Source organism: Oncorhynchus gorbuscha, linkage group LG16, assembly GCF_021184085.1.
Source record: "Oncorhynchus gorbuscha isolate QuinsamMale2020 ecotype Even-year linkage group LG16, OgorEven_v1.0, whole genome shotgun sequence".
In the NCBI taxonomy this organism is placed as follows: domain Eukaryota; kingdom Metazoa; phylum Chordata; class Actinopteri; order Salmoniformes; family Salmonidae; genus Oncorhynchus; species Oncorhynchus gorbuscha.
Window position 1 is genome coordinate 75,655,868 of NC_060188.1, and position 18,850 is coordinate 75,674,717.

Genomic DNA, 18,850 nt, shown 5'->3' on the forward strand with positions numbered 1-18,850 from the left:
TAAGTACCTCAATGGAGGAGAGCTGGCTGAGCCAGTCATTGAGGAGAGGTAAAGCCAACAAAACAGTATTGGACCATAATAGTCTTGAGATGCTTGTGTTCTGACTGAGGTACCCCACTTTGCTTGAAGAGGCAGGAAGCTGCTCATATGATGAAGTTGTTGTTCGGTGACACAACAATCAGCTTGTAGCAAGGGAGGAATATACAGAAAAGGAGGATTCAATCTTCAGTCAGTCAGTCTGCTCAGGGGCATGAGATGATCAGGGGCACATGAATCAAAACAGAGGCTCAGTTGCACACATTCATTGAGCTCCTTTGAGTGAATCTTCTCCAATAGCATCTCTTATTTGGATTGATAAATAGACAGTACATGTACACTGACTGTACGAAACATTAGGAACACCTGCTCTTTCCATGACAGACGGACCAGCTGTGATCCCTTATTGTCACCTGTTAAATCCACTTCAAATAAGTGTAGATGAAGGGACGGAGATAGGTTAAAGAAGGATTTTTAAGCCTTGAGACATTTGAGTTATGGATTGTGTATGTGTGCCATTCAGAGGGTGAATGGGCAAGACAAAAGATTCCCCTAAAAATAAATGTAAAAGTTTGTCTTTTTAGTTTGGCAGGGTATGGTAGTAGCTGGGTTTTTCACGCTCAACAGTTTCCTTCCTGTGTGCATCAAAAATGGTCCACCATCCAAAGGATATCCAGCCAACTTAACACAACTGTGGGAAGCATTGGAATCAACATGGGCCAGCATCCCTGTGGAATGTTTTTGACACCTTGTAGAGTCCATGCCCCATCGTATTGAGGCTATTCGGAGGGCAAAAGGGGAAGGGGGGTCCAACTCAATATTAGGAAGGTGTTCTTAATGTTTTGTATACTGTCTATAATAGGAAATCTTTAGTTATTTTTCTTTCTTCCAGCCAACATGCTGCTAATATTTCTCAGGCATGTCTCCAGGACACCTGGCAAATTTCTCCCTGCTCATACACGGTCAGGTGGTTCAGACACATGGAACCTGTCTGGAAGAGAGACACTGGAAACACAGTCAGCTCCAGGGGGTGGATGGGGGCTCAGAGGGCTGGGGGCACGGTGAAGAACAGCTGGGCCTGATCATCAGCCAGGTCTGAGAGGTCCTCGGTGGAGAAGGTGAGCCCTCCCAGTTTGGCCAGGGAGCTAGAGCGTTTGAGCAGGGAGGGGACGGTCAGGCCGGCCAGCCTCATGCGGGTCTCCATCTCCTGGGTGCGCGGCCTGACCAGGCCTGGGCGTCCCCCGCAGTTGCTGTCGAGGCTGACACTGCTTAAGCTCCGGGTGAGGTGGAGCCATGGGGGGAGGACACAGGGGTCCAAGTCTGGGTGGACCACTGGGGGTACGACACTGGGGTGGTGTTCATCTGGGGGTCTGCGGCTGTGACCACACAGCTGGTAGAAGGGATGTGGGTTTCAGAATGCACTCTTACATCCCCCTCCACCTCCATCTCCTCCACTGCCAAGCTCAGGTCCATCTGCTCAGACAGCCAAGCACCTGAGAGTGGACCTTCCATGGCCAGTCCTGAGAGCCTCTCCAGCTGGTCCACGCTCTGCCTCACCAGCCCCAGCTCCTGCCCTGTCCTCTGTAGCTGGGCCAGGGCATCCTGCTCCTGCTGTGGCTCCACTCCACCACTAGGAGGGTCCACCTCCACCCCAGCAGGCTGCAACTCCACACCAGGAGGCTGACCCGCTGGCCTCTCCCCCTCCAAGCTGAGCTTCATAAAAGTGAGCTCTGTGATGACTCCAGTCCCCGCCTCCCTCCCTGGCTTTGGCTCCTGTTCTTCCTCCTCTTCCTCCTGTAGCTCGTCCATGTCCTCCGTCTCCAGGGAGCAGTGTCTGTCTCGGGGCAGCTCCTCGCAGCTCATGGGCGACACCAGCCGCTGGCGGTAGGCCTCCAGGCGGGCAATGGTAGCAGGGAGGGCACAGGGTGAGTGGGGGGTGGGTGTGTTGGTGAAGTGGGTGCCAGGGGGGTCTATGGAGATAGTGGGGACCACCCCGCAGTGGCGTGTGGGGTTAAGGCGGTGGTTGCGGCCTCCTGCCGGGCGCTCACAGCGCCGCCCTGGTGGCAGACGCAGGCAGTCTTTACAGGACTGGTAGGAGGGCTTCACTTTGTAAGGGTTTCCTGTGCTAGCACTGTCCTAAACAGAAGAAACAGAGAGAGGGAGGGAATGCATGGTTAGGCACAGAGAGTGACAGGGTAACGGACCAAGGACATTACCTGATTTAAGGTCTTGAAGCAAATAAAACAGATTATGACACCTACAAGATGATAATCCCTTAAATGAAATGGGATCAAATAATGACAGAAATATTACACTTACAGAATTACAATTATAGGCTTAATATCTCAACCCTAACCTCAAGCCAGTTCAAGTTAAAAGTAAGCAAACCAGCATAATTCTTATAGATACAGGCATTAATTACTGTCCCACTCACGTCGAAGGCAGCGGGGCAGCTGCGCTTGGCAGCCAGGCGGTTACTGTTATTGGCGTTCTCGTTGTTGAAGCGGTTTACGTTGGCCTGATCCTTCCTCTCCTCGTCCTCCGTCACTCCCTCTCCTCCTGCAGGTGTCCGGGCCAGGGCGGCAATCTCCGCCTCCTCCTTCTGCGCCTCCTCCTCGTCCTCCTCCTCCACCGTGCTGAACTCCAGGCGTAGCCTCATGTCCTCCAGGGGTTCCAGGCGGCCCCCACAGGTTTGGGCGGCAGTGCCCTCCCCGGGCAAAGCCAGTTGGGCCATGGGGAAGCCCTCGTCCTCCAGAAGGGCGTCCCTCTCCACATCCTCGATCTCGATGAACACCCTTTCCATGCCCAGCAGGGGAGGGCCGCGCACTGGGGTGGAGGGCTCGCTGTCCAGGGCCGTGTCCGACAGCCGTCTGAAGTAGTAATTGTAGTTGAGAGGGTCCAGGGCGTCCACCTCCAGGCCCCGGCAGGGGGAGGCGCTGCAGCCCTCTCCCCCCCAGGCCTCATCCTCCACGGGGGTATCCTCTCCACCACAACACTGGCCAGACGCCTCATCTGGGATGTCCTCCCCTCCCTCGGGCCTCCACAGCTTGTTGTGGCGCTGTTTACTGGGGAACACATTATGGTTATTGTAACCACATCACTATGTACAGAGTATATGTACTTTATACAGACAAAACGAGATGCTTAGCCACTAATAAAACTTAAGGATCATTCAGTCACAATGACCTGCAATCTATCTACCAACCTAATTATAAGCTAATAACCTTAGACTGCTTACCTTACCTGACCCCCTCTAGACAGCCACTGTGATGAATTAACTGTCACATATGACCTGACCTCTAAGCAGCGAGTTAGGTTGAGCATAATGAGGTTAAATATCTCAGGGTCCTTCCTCCCTGTGATCCTTGGGACGTCCCAACTCTGATGTTAACCCATTGAAGTTGAAATGAAGGTTAGGGTTAGGTCAGGATTATAGTAACACCCCCCTGAAATGGACAAAAATGAATGGGAACATATCGGCACCGTACAAAACATATACACTATGTCCAATACCACTCAATTGGACGTCATTTCATTCAAAGTTGATTGCAAATGGTAAGTGTAACACTGCAAAAATCCAATAGATGGCGAGTGCGCTCCACCGTAATTGTTCATATTGCAAATGTAACACAAGTCAAAACACACAAGTAAAATTTTGAAAATGTGAACATCTTTTCAAAAACGTATCACCCCCTTAAAAAAGTGCTATCTGGACCGTTTTTCGAAATTCTTTCGATTTTTTTTTGTAAATTACACATGTATAAGAACTGTATCAACATACTTTTGTCATATTTGATTATCGCCATTTAAAAAAAAATGTTTTACTTGTCCATAAGGCATATGTTTGGTCCATTTGCAATATGATTTCATAGGAAGTCAAAAGTCCCTTTTTTAAAATCCAAATGCCATAAGAAATTTCCAAATGCAATATGAAAGTTTTGAAAGTGCCAAATCAGGATGTTATGTCCATTTGCCATGTACGATCAATGGAAGTCGGGTTACAAACCCAAAGTCAGTGAACCATGTCCAAAAGGCATTTATACTGCCCGAATGATATATAGCACTATGTTAAGCCATGAATCAACCTAGACGGTCTGTTTGTCATGTATGATGAGGGAGAAGTGAGACTGTTGATTTAACGATTTTTTGAAAAACGTCCAAAATGACAAGGGTGCCCCCTATTGGATGGGCACGGGGGGGGTTCTACCCAACTGTGGACCCCTTGCTACCCTGTAATGACATTTAAAACCATTTAAAAATGTACTCCTGGTAACCTGTTCCAATCACCAGGTGCACAGCTATCCATTTCCAATATGTTTCAATGTGCATTTAGCATCACGAATTTAACATGCTCAAAAATACTGCAGGAATGCGAAATTGACTGGCCCGATGAACTTGGGATGGCCGGGTAGTGAGTCTGGTTCCTCTCCATCGCTCGTTGGGGTTGATTTCAGAATATAACTTTGGTGATGGTACCTCACTGTTTAAACATATTGCAAATGGACAAAAGTCAGCCAGCAAGTCACCGTCCATCAGTCAATAAGATATCATTCTGACACCAAACTGATACAAACTGACACCACACCCACTTTTTCCAACTCATTTAGAAGCCAACTATCACATATTTCAGAGCTGGCCCAAAATTCACAGCACCTTCTGTTCAAACCATAATAAAAACCTAAAACACTTAGTTATGTTCTAGCTGCGGGTCCAGTTCTAACATTATGTGTAGGCCTAGCTGAGACGACCCCGGGTAGACCTCATAGTGGCCTGATGGACTGTCATCGAAGACAGGTTCATAAGGCACTCATAACCCACATAGGCTTCAGGTTGACTTTAGAAGAGCAGGCAATGTATTCCTATGGGGAGAGAAGTCATTGAAAACTGTGAGAAGAAAAAAACATGTTGTTTTCACTGTTAAGGGTTAAAGCCACATGGTCAAGGGTAGGCTTGCACAGATCGGGAGGACCTCAGGAATGTTCCTGAGGTCAAATTCTGCTTCTAACCTTAACGGTTCTCTCTCTGTCTCCCAAAAGCACCTGCAATTTTGGGCCAGGCTTCATTATGGGCCTACTTTTTTCATGGTCGCTGAGCTCAGACCGAGCAAGCTACGGTCTAGCGGGGCATCTCGTTGCACTCGGCACAGCCTAGAGATTATGATAATGCCATTGTAGGCTCTGAGTGTCTTTAAGCACCGCACTTTGTCACTCCATCCTTGCTGTGTGTGTGTGTGTGTGTGTGTGTGTGTGTGTGTGTGTGTGTGTGTGTGTGTGTGTGTGTGTGTGTGTGTGTGTGTGTGTGTGTGTGTGTGTGTGTGTGTGTGTGTGTGTGTGAGAGAGAGAGAGCTTTTCTTTGACATCTGTTGGGAGAATTGACTGACTTACAGTTCATGAGTGTTGCCTAATCACACATATGACGTTTTGAAAAGATCAGACCTTTTTAACCCTTCGAAATAGCACCTAAGACACCATTTGAAGGCACTTCTGGTTGACATAGAAAGCTGAAAGTGAACACATATCCTCCTTGGGGTAGGCACTTATATAAGTTTGAGTTTTAAGTCTATGTTAAGAACTGACTTATTTACAGAGGGTTGAATTAGTGTGTGTTATTACAGAAAATCGCAGAGCTCCGAAACACACTTCAAAAAGATTTGTATGAACACGCTGCAACTGGATCTGTAACTTTTAATAACCTGTTAAGACTCTAGGGGCAGTATTTCATTTTTGGATAAAAAGACATGCCCGTTTTAAGCGCAATATTTTGTCACGAAAAGATGCTCGACTATGCTTGGAATTGATAGTTTTGGAAAGAAGACACTCTGACGTTTCCAGAACTGTAAAGATTTTCACTGTGAGTGCCATAGAACAGAATCTACAGGCAAAACCAAGATGTTTGAGTGACCAGGAAATCAACAGGATTTCTGGAGGCACGTTTTCCATGATCTCCTTATATGGCTGTGAATGCGACAGGAATGAACGGACACTTCCTATCGTTTCCCCCAGGTGTCTGCAGCATTGTGACGTATTTGTAGGCATATCATTGGAAGATTGACCATAAGAGCCTACAATTACCAAGTGTCCCGCACGGTGTCTGCGTGGAAATTGGTGCGCAAAAGTCACCTACAAGTATTTTTCCATCCGAATCAGAGAAGAATGCACGCTTCCAGGGAAGGGATTTCAATGAAGAGATATATGACAAAACACATTGAGGATTGATTCAAACAACGTTTTCCATGTTTCAGTCGATATTATGGAGTTAATTCGGAAAAAAGTTTGACGTTTAGGTGACTGAATTTTCGTTTAGTTTCGGTAGCCAAATGCATAGTAACAAAACGGAACGTTGTGTCCTACACAAGCATCTTTCAGGAAAAACTGGACATCTGCTATGTAACTGAGAGTCTCCTCATTGAAACATCTGAAGTTCTTCAAAGGTAAATTATTTTATTTGATCCCTTTGCTGGTTTTTTGTGAATGTTGCGTGCTAAATGCTAACGCTAAATGCTAAGCTAGCTATCACCACTCTTACACAAATTATTGATTTGCTCTGGTTCTAAAGCATATTTTGAAAATCTGAGACGACAGGATTGTTAAGAAAAGGATAAGCTTGAGGATAGGCATATTTATTTCATTTAATTTGCAATTTTCAGAAATCGCTAATTTTGCGTTATGGTAATGAGCTTGAGGTTGTAGTCACAATCCCGGATCCGGGATGGGGCGGACTAAGAGGTTTAAAAAAAAAAAAAAAAATGTTTTTGAACATCACCAATTGTACATTGTACGATTTCTCTTAAATTACGATAGATAAATGGCTGGTTCTTTTTTTCCTGACACCGTAGGTCAAATTAGCGCTCTATTTTCATTTTTGACCTTTAATCCCAGAAAAATGGCTATAACTCAAAAACCGATGAGGCCTCGACACCATCTTGTTCGGGGCCAACTGCCCATTACGCCAAACCTATGCTCACCAAGTCTTCGAAGTCTTTTCCGTTTAGGAGAAAAGGCCACGTCGTGATTGGTGATGTTTTGTACATTTGCAATATGATTCCATTCACCTTCTGGTTGGATTTACCGGGATAGCGGAAAAATGACCAACATTTGAAAATGTTATAAAACGGAAACCGAATGTCCGAGAGACTTTGTTCGATGACTTCCCGGAAGATCCGGCCCTGCTGCACGGCCCGCCACCGTCCGCAAATTTTTAGAAATGTTCGCGGACGTCTAGTAAGGGACCGTACATTTGCAATATGGACTTTCTCACCGACCATATGGCAAATGTCAAAACATTCCCTTCATGTATGTTAGGATAGTGGTTAAGGTAAGTGGTAAGGACGTCTAGGGTTGCAAAGGGTTGGAAACTTTCCTTCACATATCCGGAAATCTTCTATGGGGAAGTTAAGCCCGGGAATTTTGCTTAAATTCATCAAAAGTTAGCTTATAACAGTGAACCTTTTGTGGGATGCACAAGGCAATTCTAGGTCTTGTGGCATATTTTGGTTAAACTATCCCCAATTCAATGGAATTGCAACCCTCTGCATGACAATGCATTCTTTCATCACATGTACAGCTGATTCTCAAGATCTTGCACACTAATGAAATGCGATTGAGCCCGCACTACTACTCTGTCTGAACCACGGACTACATGCTTTCTGGTAAGTTTTGATTACAATACTGGGTGGGGTGAATATAAATTATATAACATACATTATTTTTTGTTACCTCTAAATAGTAACCTACAGCAAAGTCTGTTTAAATCATGTCTAACTTGTTAACAATTTCTGCTTGCTAGTTTTTGCTACCATGTGGGTCTAAGCTTGCTTGAGGCTGCTAACTGAGGAGTGTTAATTCACTTGTTGCCATACATGTTTCATTTGAAAACATTTATCTTACAAAGGAGTTGTTTAATCTAACTGACTAACTAGTTATCTGTATATGTAATTGTATTTATTTACATTTTTTAAAATTCTCATCTTTACAGGAAAATGCCACGGGCACTATCTGATGTGTGGAGACATTTCACTGCAACTAATGTAGACCAAAAAATCTGTGTACATTTACAAATAAGAATGTAACAAAGATGCAGAATCATCTGGCCAAGTACATAAAGTTCCCTCAGCGCTCACAACAAGCAACCTCTGACAAAAGGTCTCTCTACTTGAAAATTATGTCCCACTTATCTATAACAACAGCTCATGGTCCGTCCTTCAGAAGTTTTTTTTGACTCAATGGAGGAACGTAGTCAGAGAAATGCTGATGAATGTCTTCCTCAAGCTGTGTATGCAACTGGTCCACCTCTGATGCTCACAGGCAAAGTGTATTGGAAGAGATTTCTGAATGTTCTTCGCCAAGCATACACCCCTCCAACCAGACATGCTTTATCTAAAGTGGAAGAGTCCTACCCTCACATCACACCCATTGGCTGTGCTGCTCATGCATTGAATCTGCTCCTCAAGGACATCATGGCACAACAAATATGATATGGTAAATATATCCACTGTAAAAAAACATCTACAATTAAATGGTATTCATTTGCATATATTTCCATTAATTTCCATGGAAAGTTTCCAACTCCAAATATTCCCCAAAATGCGCAACCCTAGGGACGTCCCAAGGATAGCACTAACCAATACCTCACGACTGCAGTGGAGTAAGAATAAGTGGCAGATGCTCCTCATGTAGCACAGTTGGTTACATACCGGAACAAACCTTCATATACCAGTACAGTACCCCAGTATACCCTGACTCACCTAGCATCCAGGATGCCCTCGTACTCTGTCAGCTGCTTCATAAAGCCAGCGTTGGGCCGAGCAATGCTCCTCTTCTGCTTCACAAAGTTGTAGGCCTTCTCCAGAGTCCAGCCATACTCCTTCATGGCATAAGCTATGACCGTGGAGGCTGACCGGCTCACGCCCATCTTACAGTGGACCAGACACTTAGACTGGTTCTTTCTGTGGGGCAATAATGTTTTATATTAAAACCCTGTTAATTTTGAAGAAGTCTAATCCAGAGTGACTAGGCTTTCCACATAGTTTTAGTGTATAAAATAACCCAGATACAGAGGAACTACCCACTATTTAAGTATACACTTCCTTTGTTGTTCTGCAGTAAATACTTCACATGCTGCAAGACGTGTTTTAGTTAGCTGTTTGAGAAGTAGGGCTTAGTTTGTTTGACAAGTAGGCACTCACTTGGCTCTGACGATGAAGTTGTAGGTCTCGTTCCAGTGGGCCAGCAGGTCTGTGGCCTCCTCATCAAACACCCGGATATTGTGGTAGGAGAACGTGCCCTGGAAGAAGTTGTCTATTTCCCTGGTCACGTTGAGGATGTAGCCCACACTGCATCAAGAAGACAAAAACAACATGTTTCAAGTTTTAACTTGTCATATGTACAGGATACACATGGTATATACAGGCCAACGAAAAGTGCTTACTGGCAGATTCCTTCTCGATAATGCAACAACAATAATAAATAAAATATTGATGTGTACACCGAGTGTCTAAAACATTAATGACACCTTCCTAATATTAAGTTGCACCCCCTTTTGCACTCAGAACATCCTCAATTCATCAGGTCATGGATTCTACAAGGTGTCAAAAGCGTTCCACAGGGATGCTGGCCCATGTTGACTCCAATGCTTCCCCACAGTTGTGTCAAGTGGCTGGATGTCCTTTGGGTGGTGGACCATATACAGTACCAGTCAAAAGTTTGGACACACCTACTCATTCCAGGATTTATCTTTATTTTTCTTGTTCTTGACACAAACTGATGTGCCTGCCTGGCACCTACTATCATACACTGTTCAAAGGCACTTACATCTTTTGTCTTGCCCATTCACTCTCTGAATGGCACATATACACAATACATGTCTCATTTGTCTCAAGGCTTAAAAATCATTCTTTAACCAGTCTCTACACTGATAGAAGTGGATTTAACAGGTGACATCAATAAGGGATCACAGCTTTCATTAGATTCACCTGGTCAGTCTATGGAATGGAAATGTTTTGTACACTCAGTATATATCTGTGTGTGTGTGGGTATGTGAGTTCATGTGTGCTACGGTGCAGAGAATGGTAAGGTGGTAAGTCCAGCTCAAGTGTTTGGCAGTCTGATGGTATCAGAACTCATGCTCCAATACAGTCTTTCCGATGGTAAGGGATTCAACAGTACATGACTGGGGTGTGTGGGGTCCTTGGCGATGCTGTGGGCCTTCCTCAGGCACAGTTTCAAGTAGATGTCCTGGATGGCTGGGAGCACAGTCCCACCATCCGCTGGAGGGCCTTGGGATAGTGGACGGAGCAATTCCCGTACCAGGCCATGATGAAACATGGTCAGCATGCTCTCAATGGTGCAGTGGAAGTATTTGGAGAGGACCTGACGTGGCATGCTGAATTTCTTCAGCTGCCGTAGGAATTAGAGGCGCTGTTGTGCCCTCTTGACAAGAGTGGTTGCGTTCCAGTGGGGCAGTATCTCGTTCAGTGGTGCTATCCGTGTTCCAACAACCATCCTTTCTGTATTGGTAGGTCTTATGAAGGAGAGATGTATCAATGACCTGACATACATCTATTGTCCTTCGTATGGGAATACAGAATAATACAACACTATGTTTGTGAGCCAGTGCTGATGGTTAGGGAGTAGGGGTGGTTAGGGAGCAGTTCTAGTGAAATAGCTTTAGTGTTTGTGAGACATCCACTCACCCACAGTCCCGTAGTTCCTCTAGATTGGAGGCATTCCACTCAGAGCCCTAGAGAAGACAAACACAGAGGAATGAATATCAAGACAACTTACTCCGTCAGGTTACAAAGGTCAAACTACCTACACCAGGGTTACAGTAACAGAGTTGTGACAGTAGTTCAGAGGTTAGAGAGGAGGAGTGTAGTTACTAGTTAGTGTTAGGGATACAAAGAGACAATCAGGATGTAAAGTTAGGGAAAGGTTCTCACCAGGTAGAGGTGGTCAAAGATGAGTGTGGCTTTGTCCATCTGACCCAGGATCAGCAGCATCTCATTGTCGAGGAACTCTTTGTACTCCTTCAGGTTACAACTCATATGCTGCTCCAGCTCCACACGGATCTGAGAGGGGGAGGACAGAACCGGTATTAGGCTGCACTATGGTACTTATATCTCATGCAGAGTTAATTGCCCCAACAAACCGATCTGTGTGCCCCTACAAAGCCTGGTGAGTGGCGACACATACCTCCTTGGAAGTGACATTCTCCAGGTCCCGGAACATCATCATGCTGCGTAGTTTAGCTTTGATTGCACACTCGGTTCTCTCTCTCTCCGTTGGCCTGAATAACAACATATGTCAATATATCAATGAATTATTTATGAATGTAACAAACACATTTATCACTTTTGATTAAAACAAGAAAGGCCCGGTTTACCCTGATGGACATACATTACCAATCTCAGAAGGTACTGCAACTAGAATGAATCATAAGAAAAAACGACTTCATTGAATCTTACGAAAACGGACGATTCAGGTCTTACCGGTCGACGAACATGGCAGGTGAGTCGGGCCGCATGGTCTCCAGGTCGGTCATAGTGTTCCACTCGTTGATGCAGCTCTGCTCGGAGGTGATACAGCTCTCATAGAAGCCCATCCACGTGAGGGCCATGCCCCCGGGGAAGTAGTTGTGCCTGCGAGACACATCGCTTGCCTTATGGAGGATCTGCAGCGCAGACCTGAAGCCACACAGGTAGAAGAAGCTCCCCATCTTAATACAGGTTCTCAACAGCAACTATTCAGAAGCTATTCCACTTATCTGATTATAGAGTCAGTCTTTTAATCGTTGATTTTTAATGACGCAGGACATTCAGAATACATTTAAAAGCCTGTCAAACCCAGAGAAAATGATGAGTCTGCACATTGTAATGATAGCGGCATCTATTGACCAGTAGATGGTGCATGGACAACTGGCAGTGGGGTCGGTATCTAAGTGTTACCAGCCTGAATAATTCATCTACTAGTTTATGTTTCTCCACCCTATTGATTGTTGATATTAAAATGGAACCAACATGGTAGAGTACAGTCACTGTGGTTTCAGGGAATATAAAGGGCACCAGACAATTATATTTTGAAGTACCCAAATACAGTATCAAACCCAAAAACAACCAGACACTTACCACATGGCCTGCACAGAAACAGGCTTGAAGACATGCGATCGTCCTCCTGTGGTCACACTAAATCCTCTGAGGAGAGAGAAGATGAAGGATTAGAGAGAAGGGTCTGGGCGACACGAACAGGGGCTGAGCTACAAGGGTTTAGGGGACTATTCAGGACACATTCCAATGGAACATTCCTCCAGCACAGAGAGGGATGACTAACAGCTCAGCAAGAGCTCATCTGCCACATGGAGAATTGAAAATGCCTGTTGTTGACTGGACTGCCCACTGGAGGGCAGAGCAACTCATTTTGTGTCACGGATGGGCTGTTTGAAGGGCTAAACGATCAGAGGTACTTCATGGTCGACTGTATATGCAACTTAATGTCTGTGGGATGCACTGTGACACATACCGTGCCTTTGTGGAAAGTTTCATGTATATTCATGTGAGGGTATAGACTGAGTATACCAAACATTAGGAACACCTCCCTAATGCGGAGTTGCAGCCCACTAATTTTCTCCTCAGAACAGCCTCAATATGTCGGGGCATGGACTCTGCAAGGTATCGAAAGCGTTCCACAGGGATGCTGGCCAATGTTGACTCCAATGCTTCTCACTGTTGTGTCAAGTTGGTTGAATGTCCTTTGGGTGATGGACCATTCTTCATACACATGGGACACCCATACGTAGAATATATGCACACATGACTGTAAGTCGCTTTGGATAAAAGCGTCTGCTAAATGGCATATTATTATTATTATTATTATTAAACTGTTGAGCGTGAAAAACCAGCTGCATTGTAATTCTTGACACACAAACCGGTGTGCCTGGTACCTACTACCATACCCCGTTCAAAAGGCACTCAAATCTTTTGTTTAGCCTATTCATCCTGTGAATGGCACAGATACACAATCCATGTCTCAAGGCTTAAAAATCCCTCTTTAATCTGTCTCCTCCCCTTCATCTACACTGAGTGAAGTGGATTTAACAGGTGACATCAATAAGGGATCATAGCTGTCCCCTGGTCAGTCTGTCATGGAAAGAGCAGGTGTTCCTAATGTTTTATATCCTCAGTGTGTAGAAGAGTAGCACTTACCCATCTCCATCTAAATGGATCTTCGTATCGCTCCATAGCGGTAGCACCATGCCGATAGAGCAGCTTTTACTGGGAATTATGCAACGGAATAGATTATTACTCTATGATAACAACAAACCATAGTGTAGTGTGATACTGCTGGCTAAGGAGGAAAGGCGAGTACCTGTCCTTATCGGTGAAGTCCATCCCTAGCAGGATATTCTCCTCTGTGTCCTGTCGACCACTGGTGTAGACCACAACCATGTACCGCACACGGTCAGACCAACCACTCTCTAACCGTACAGCCTGGGGTACAGTAAGAACAGGTTACACTGTGTAGCATTTGTTTGTCAATAAAAATGGATGGTAAGTACATCTGAGATGGGGATTTGACTGACCAGTTTAATGCGGTCCTCAGAGCGGAGGGTGTTAATCATTACCTGCAGGTGTCGGGGTAAGTCACCTGGGAGAGAAGAGAACCGCATACCATAATCCAGATCAAGCAAGCCTCATAATCAGACAGATTGTATAACTGTGTCCAGCTCTGCTATCCAGGCCCCTACTTAGACTGGTACCTCTGATTATGCCCACCTGCAGGCTGATCCAATACCAGCCATAACAACACGTCTGTATTGAAGTTACATTGCAGAGCAAAGCCTGAACATCTCGTGACAAGACGGGTAAATAAATGAGATGTTATGGTACACCATTCCCAAGTACAACCCTCGGCTAAACCCATACAAACATGCAGAAGCAGTCTGTCATACACGTAAACACACAGATAAATGGATGCCAGGTTCATCAGAGCTAAGCATCGACTTGAACGTCTGGTGATGTAATCAAGAAATCTGGAGTGATCCTCACATTGATCTTGTGATTAACCTGCATATCATAGGGGAGGAGAGGGGTGTTAGGACTCCCCGATCTAACTAATCTCAACAACAACCCTGCTATAAGACATGCTGCATCATACACAGATACACACACCTAGGCCTACCCGTACAGATACACACACCTAGGCCTACCCGTACAGATACACACGCCTAGGCCTACCCGTACAGATACACACACCTAGGCCTACCCGTACAGATACACACGCCTAGGCCTACCCGTACAGATACACACGCCTAGGCCTACCCGTACAGATACACACACCTAGGCCTACCCGTACAGATACACACGCACACACACCACTGAGGTGACATCATATGTGCTGCAGGCTGGTTAGTCTAGCTTGGTGAGTTTATGTAACATCTTGATGGGGAAAAAATTAAATTAAAAATCAAACAAGCAGGATCTATAAAGCCCTTTGAAAAGGAGGAGGTCAAAGCGGGGGGGGGTGTAACTGATGTGAAATGGCTAGCTAGTTAGCGGTGGTGTGCGCTAATAGCGTTTCAATCGGTGACGTCACTCGCTCTGAGACCTTGAAGTAGTGGTTCCGTGGCTTTTGTGGAGGGCCGTGGCTTTTGTGGAGCGATGGGTAACGATGCTTCGTGGGTGTCAGTTGTCTGTGTGTGCACTCCCTAGTCCGAGCCCGGGTAGGGGCGAGGGGACGGACTAAAGTTAAACTGTTACATAGGCAGGCTCTAGGGTCACATCTGGACCTACTTTGACAAACATATCAAAGCTAAAAGTAGACCAGTACCTGCCTCGAGGGAAGTCAATGGCCAGGTAATCCTTCTGTGAATATGGGTTGAACACAGGCTCAATCACAAATGCCAAGCCAACCTCAGACAATATTACCTTGTCTTTAAATAGAACTTTAGCAGTGGCATTGTTACGGTTCACTGAACAAATCTAATCAAATTTTATTTGTCACATACACATGGTTAGCAGATGTTAATGAGAGTGTAGCGAAATGCTTGTGCTTCTAGTTCTGACCAATATCTAACAAATAATCTACATACAGGTGTAAAGGAATGAATAAGAATATGTACATAAAAATATATGAATGAGCGATGGCCAAACGGCATAGACAAGATGCAGTAGATGGTATAGAGTACAGTATATACATATGAGATGACCAATGTAGGGTCGGTAACATTATATAAAGTGGCTAGTGATACATTTATTACATCAATTGTTTCATTATTAAAGTGGCTAGAGATGAGTCAGTATGTTGGCAGCAGCCACTCAATGTTAGTGATGGCTGTTTAACAGTCTGATGGCCTTGTGATGTTTTTTCAGTCTCTCTGTCCCTGCTTATATGCACCTGTACTGACCTCACCTTCTGGATGATAGCGGGGTGAACAGGCAGTGGCTCGGGTGGTTATTGTCCTTGATGATCTTTATGGCCTTCCTGTGACATCAGGTGGTGTAGGTGTCCTGGAGGGCAGGTAGTTTGCCCCCGGTGATCCGTTGTGCAGACCTCACTACCCTCTGGACAGCCTTACGGTTGTGGGCGGAGCAGTTGCCGTACCAGGCAGTGATACAGCCCGACAGGATGCTCTCTATTGTGCATCTGTAAAAGTTTGTGAGTGTTTTTGGTGACAAGCCGAATTTCTTCAGCCTCCTGAGATTAAAGAGGCGCTGCTGCGCCTTCTTCACCACGCTGTCTGTGTGGGTGGACCATTTCAGTTTGTCCGTGATGTGTACACCGAGGAACTTAAAACTTTACACCTTCTCCACTCCTGTCCCGTCAATGTAGATATGGGGCTGCCCCCTCTGCTGTTTCCTGAAGTCCACGATCATCTCCTTTGTTTTGTTGACATTGAGTGTGAGTGTGAGATTATTTTCCTGACACCACACTCCGAGGGCCCTCACCTCCTCCCCGTAGGCCGTCTCGTCGTTGTTGGCAATCAAGCCTAACACTGTAGTGTCGTCTGCAAACTTGATGATTGAGTTGGAGGCGTGCATGGCCACGCAGTCATGGGTGAACAGGGCCAATAAACAATGGGCCCAGTGTGTGTCAAGAGTGTGTGTTTACCTGCGTGTTTGTGGTGTGCCAGTGTGTTACCTGCGTGTTTGTGGTGTGCCAGTGTGTTTACCTGCGTGTTTGTGGTGTGCCAGTGTGTTTACCTGCGTGTTTGTGGTGTGCCAGTGTGTTTACCTGCATGTTTGTGGTGTGCCAGTGTGTTTACCTGCGTGTTTGTGGTGTGTAGGGGTCTTGGGTCCCTGTGCATTGGTGCCCTGTTGCAGGAAGAGGGCAGCTCCTTTGACCATGAAGAAGCTCTCGCTGAGGCTGAAACAGACAGGAAAATAGGGTTTCTAGTGGTTTGATGCTGTAACACACAGGGGAAGCATTCATTAGAGAAGTGAAAGAAAGAGTACAGACTGTACTGGAAGTAGGCAACAGATCATCAGCATATCTGAATAGAGATTTGCACAAATCCTTGTACTGCTTCAACAGCTTAAGCACCGTCTGTGGCACACTGCACTCCACAGTACCTATAGTAAGTAGCATGGAGTTCTACTCTAGAACAGAGAGGACATTTGAAATAGTCACTCCTTCCTACACCTGCTTGGTGTCTCTTCCCTGTTTTGTTGTGCTCCATTTAAGTACATCCACAGATTAACAGTATGTCTGTTGTCACAAAACTACCCAGCCATAGCCTGCTTTCCTTCCCATGATGTATTTGACAGACTATGCAATCACCAGTGCGTTCACGTCAGGGAGGCAACATATTCATTGAAAAGTATCATGTGGAATGTGGATGCCCTGCTGCAGACTCTCCTAAGGCTGGTGTGAGGAACAGAGCTGCGTGTTTGCTGGCCACAACATTGACCAGGAGGAACAGAGCCGCGCGTTTGCTGGCCACAACATTGACCTGGAGGAACAGAGCTGCGTGTTTGCTGGCCACAACATTGACCTGGAGGAACAGAGCTGCGCGTTTGCTGGCCACAACATTGACCAGGAGGAACAGAGCTGCGTGTTTGCTGGCCACAACATTGACCAGGAGGAACAGAGCTGCGTGTTTGCTGGCCACAACATTGACCAGGAGTAACAGAGCTGCGTGTTTGCTGGCCACAACATTGACCAGGAGGAACAGAGCTGCGTGTTTGCTGGCCACAACATTGACCAGGAGGAACAGAGCTGCGTGTTTGCTGGCCACAACATTGACCAGGAGGAACAGAGCTGCGTGTTTGCTGGCCACAACATTGACCAGGAGGAACAGAGCTGCGTGTTTGCTGGCCACAACATTGACCAGGAGGAACAGAGCTGCGTGTTTGCTGGCCACAACATTGACCAGGAGGAACAGAGCCGCGCGTTTGCTGGCCACAACATTGACCTGGAGGAACAGAGCCAGTCTTTGTTAACAGACAGGCTGCCCTCTCGCTCTGCCACCACAAACAAAGCATGGTATGACAGTGGGTCCATCACAAGACCTTTTGTTTCTGCCCCGCTGTTACGTAGCATTGTTCCTTTTCAGAATGTCCTGAAAAAGATGAGGGTGGCCTCAGTCAAGAGGTCAGAGTTGGGTAGGGTACCATAACAGCTCATCTTAAGATGTCTGATGTACTGTAAATGGGATGAACTGAATAGCAGTAATCACAGATGTATAGACCTAAAGAGAAAGCTGTATGGAAAAGGCTCCAACTACTGTTGATCCATCCATTACACCATTACTGAAAACAATCAGAGCATGTCCCCATCTTTCTAAGGCTGAGTTTACACACAGTCCAATTCTGATTTTTTTTTAAATTATTGGCAAAACAGCTGATCTGATTGGTTGAACGGCCAATTAGTGGAAAAAGATCAGAATTAGGCTGCCTGTGTAAACTCACATTAGGACAGCTGTGAACAGTAGACTTCTAAAAATAACACTCAAGAAGACATATAGACAGCCATAAAAACAATACCCGTATACAGAAAATGCAGGGTGCACAGTTACAAGGGACAACCATTCAAACCATTGTCGCCGTTGGCTACCTCTTATCAAGGTAGAAATGCCAGTGAGAGATACACACATGATTGCCTGTCCTTGAGTGAGTGGAGGACTTACATTCGCCAGATCTCTCTCTTACTCAGGACTGCGTTCTTCACAAAGTGAGGCAGCATGGTAAGCATGGCTTCCTGTGAAGGCTCCACCACAAGATGCATCCTGATTCTAGATCTCTCCCTCAGTAGCTCTCTGGAGTCTACTGGCCTCCTCACAAAATCTCCTCCGCCCTTATAGCTTCTTAGCACATCCATGTGCAAAAAATACATTCACAAGCATTGTGTGCCTCAAAAACGAATTTGGTTTCCAATGTATAATAACTTATATAGCCCTGGGTTTCTTTTTTCCCTGTAAAAAGGTGCAGATTGGGTTCAATAGTCTGATGATGTATCCTGTCTTGGTCTGGTGCGTCCGTATCTCCCTCCTGTCCGTCTGGGCTGTGAGGATCAGTCTTCAGATTCTGCTGTGTCTGTTCAGCTCTGCCTCCTGCCTCAACTCCCGACCATCAGCAGCAGTTTATCTCCTCCTCACAGCACGCGCTTGAGCAATCATAACTCCCTCCGCAACTCCCGACACAAAAGCACCATTCAAGCATGTTTCACGTTAGCTGGGTTGGGTGGCAGGGAATCTAGCTTGCCTCATCTTCAGTCTACAAAGTACACGTCTGTAGAGTGAGTGGATGCTATTTGACATGTAAGATCCCAGAGGATCTCTGATGAGCCACTGAGCCAAAGGAAACATACTACTCATTGAGTGGCAT

General features: G+C 45.8%; 1 protein-coding gene across 3 annotated transcripts in view; it reads right to left on the reverse strand.

Annotated features, from left to right (window-relative positions):
* Nucleotides 1-682: 682 nt before the first annotated feature.
* The window catches only part of LOC123998707 (protein phosphatase Slingshot homolog 1-like), a 42,423-nt gene continuing 24,255 nt past the window's right edge, over nt 683-18,850 (reverse strand). For 2 of the 3 annotated variants that reach the window (XM_046303799.1, XM_046303798.1), the window contains 13 exons: nt 16,291-16,391; nt 13,609-13,673; nt 13,395-13,516; nt 13,232-13,300; nt 12,158-12,223; nt 11,522-11,716; nt 11,226-11,319; nt 10,973-11,101; nt 10,727-10,773; nt 9,221-9,367; nt 8,780-8,980; nt 2,471-3,101; nt 683-2,172 (listed from right to left, as the gene is read on the reverse strand). In XM_046303799.1, the coding sequence (XP_046159755.1) occupies nt 1,306-2,172; nt 2,471-3,101; nt 8,780-8,980; nt 9,221-9,367; nt 10,727-10,773; nt 10,973-11,101; nt 11,226-11,319; nt 11,522-11,716; nt 12,158-12,223; nt 13,232-13,300; nt 13,395-13,516; nt 13,609-13,673; nt 16,291-16,391 (2,734 nt within the window). In that variant the 3' untranslated portion in view covers nt 683-1,305. Of the gene's footprint in view, nt 2,173-2,470; nt 3,102-8,779; nt 8,981-9,220; nt 9,368-10,726; nt 10,774-10,972; nt 11,102-11,225; nt 11,320-11,521; nt 11,717-12,157; nt 12,224-13,231; nt 13,301-13,394; nt 13,517-13,608; nt 13,674-16,290; nt 16,392-18,153; nt 18,535-18,850 lie in introns of those variants that run through there. The other variant, XM_046303797.1, reaches the window with a different exon arrangement.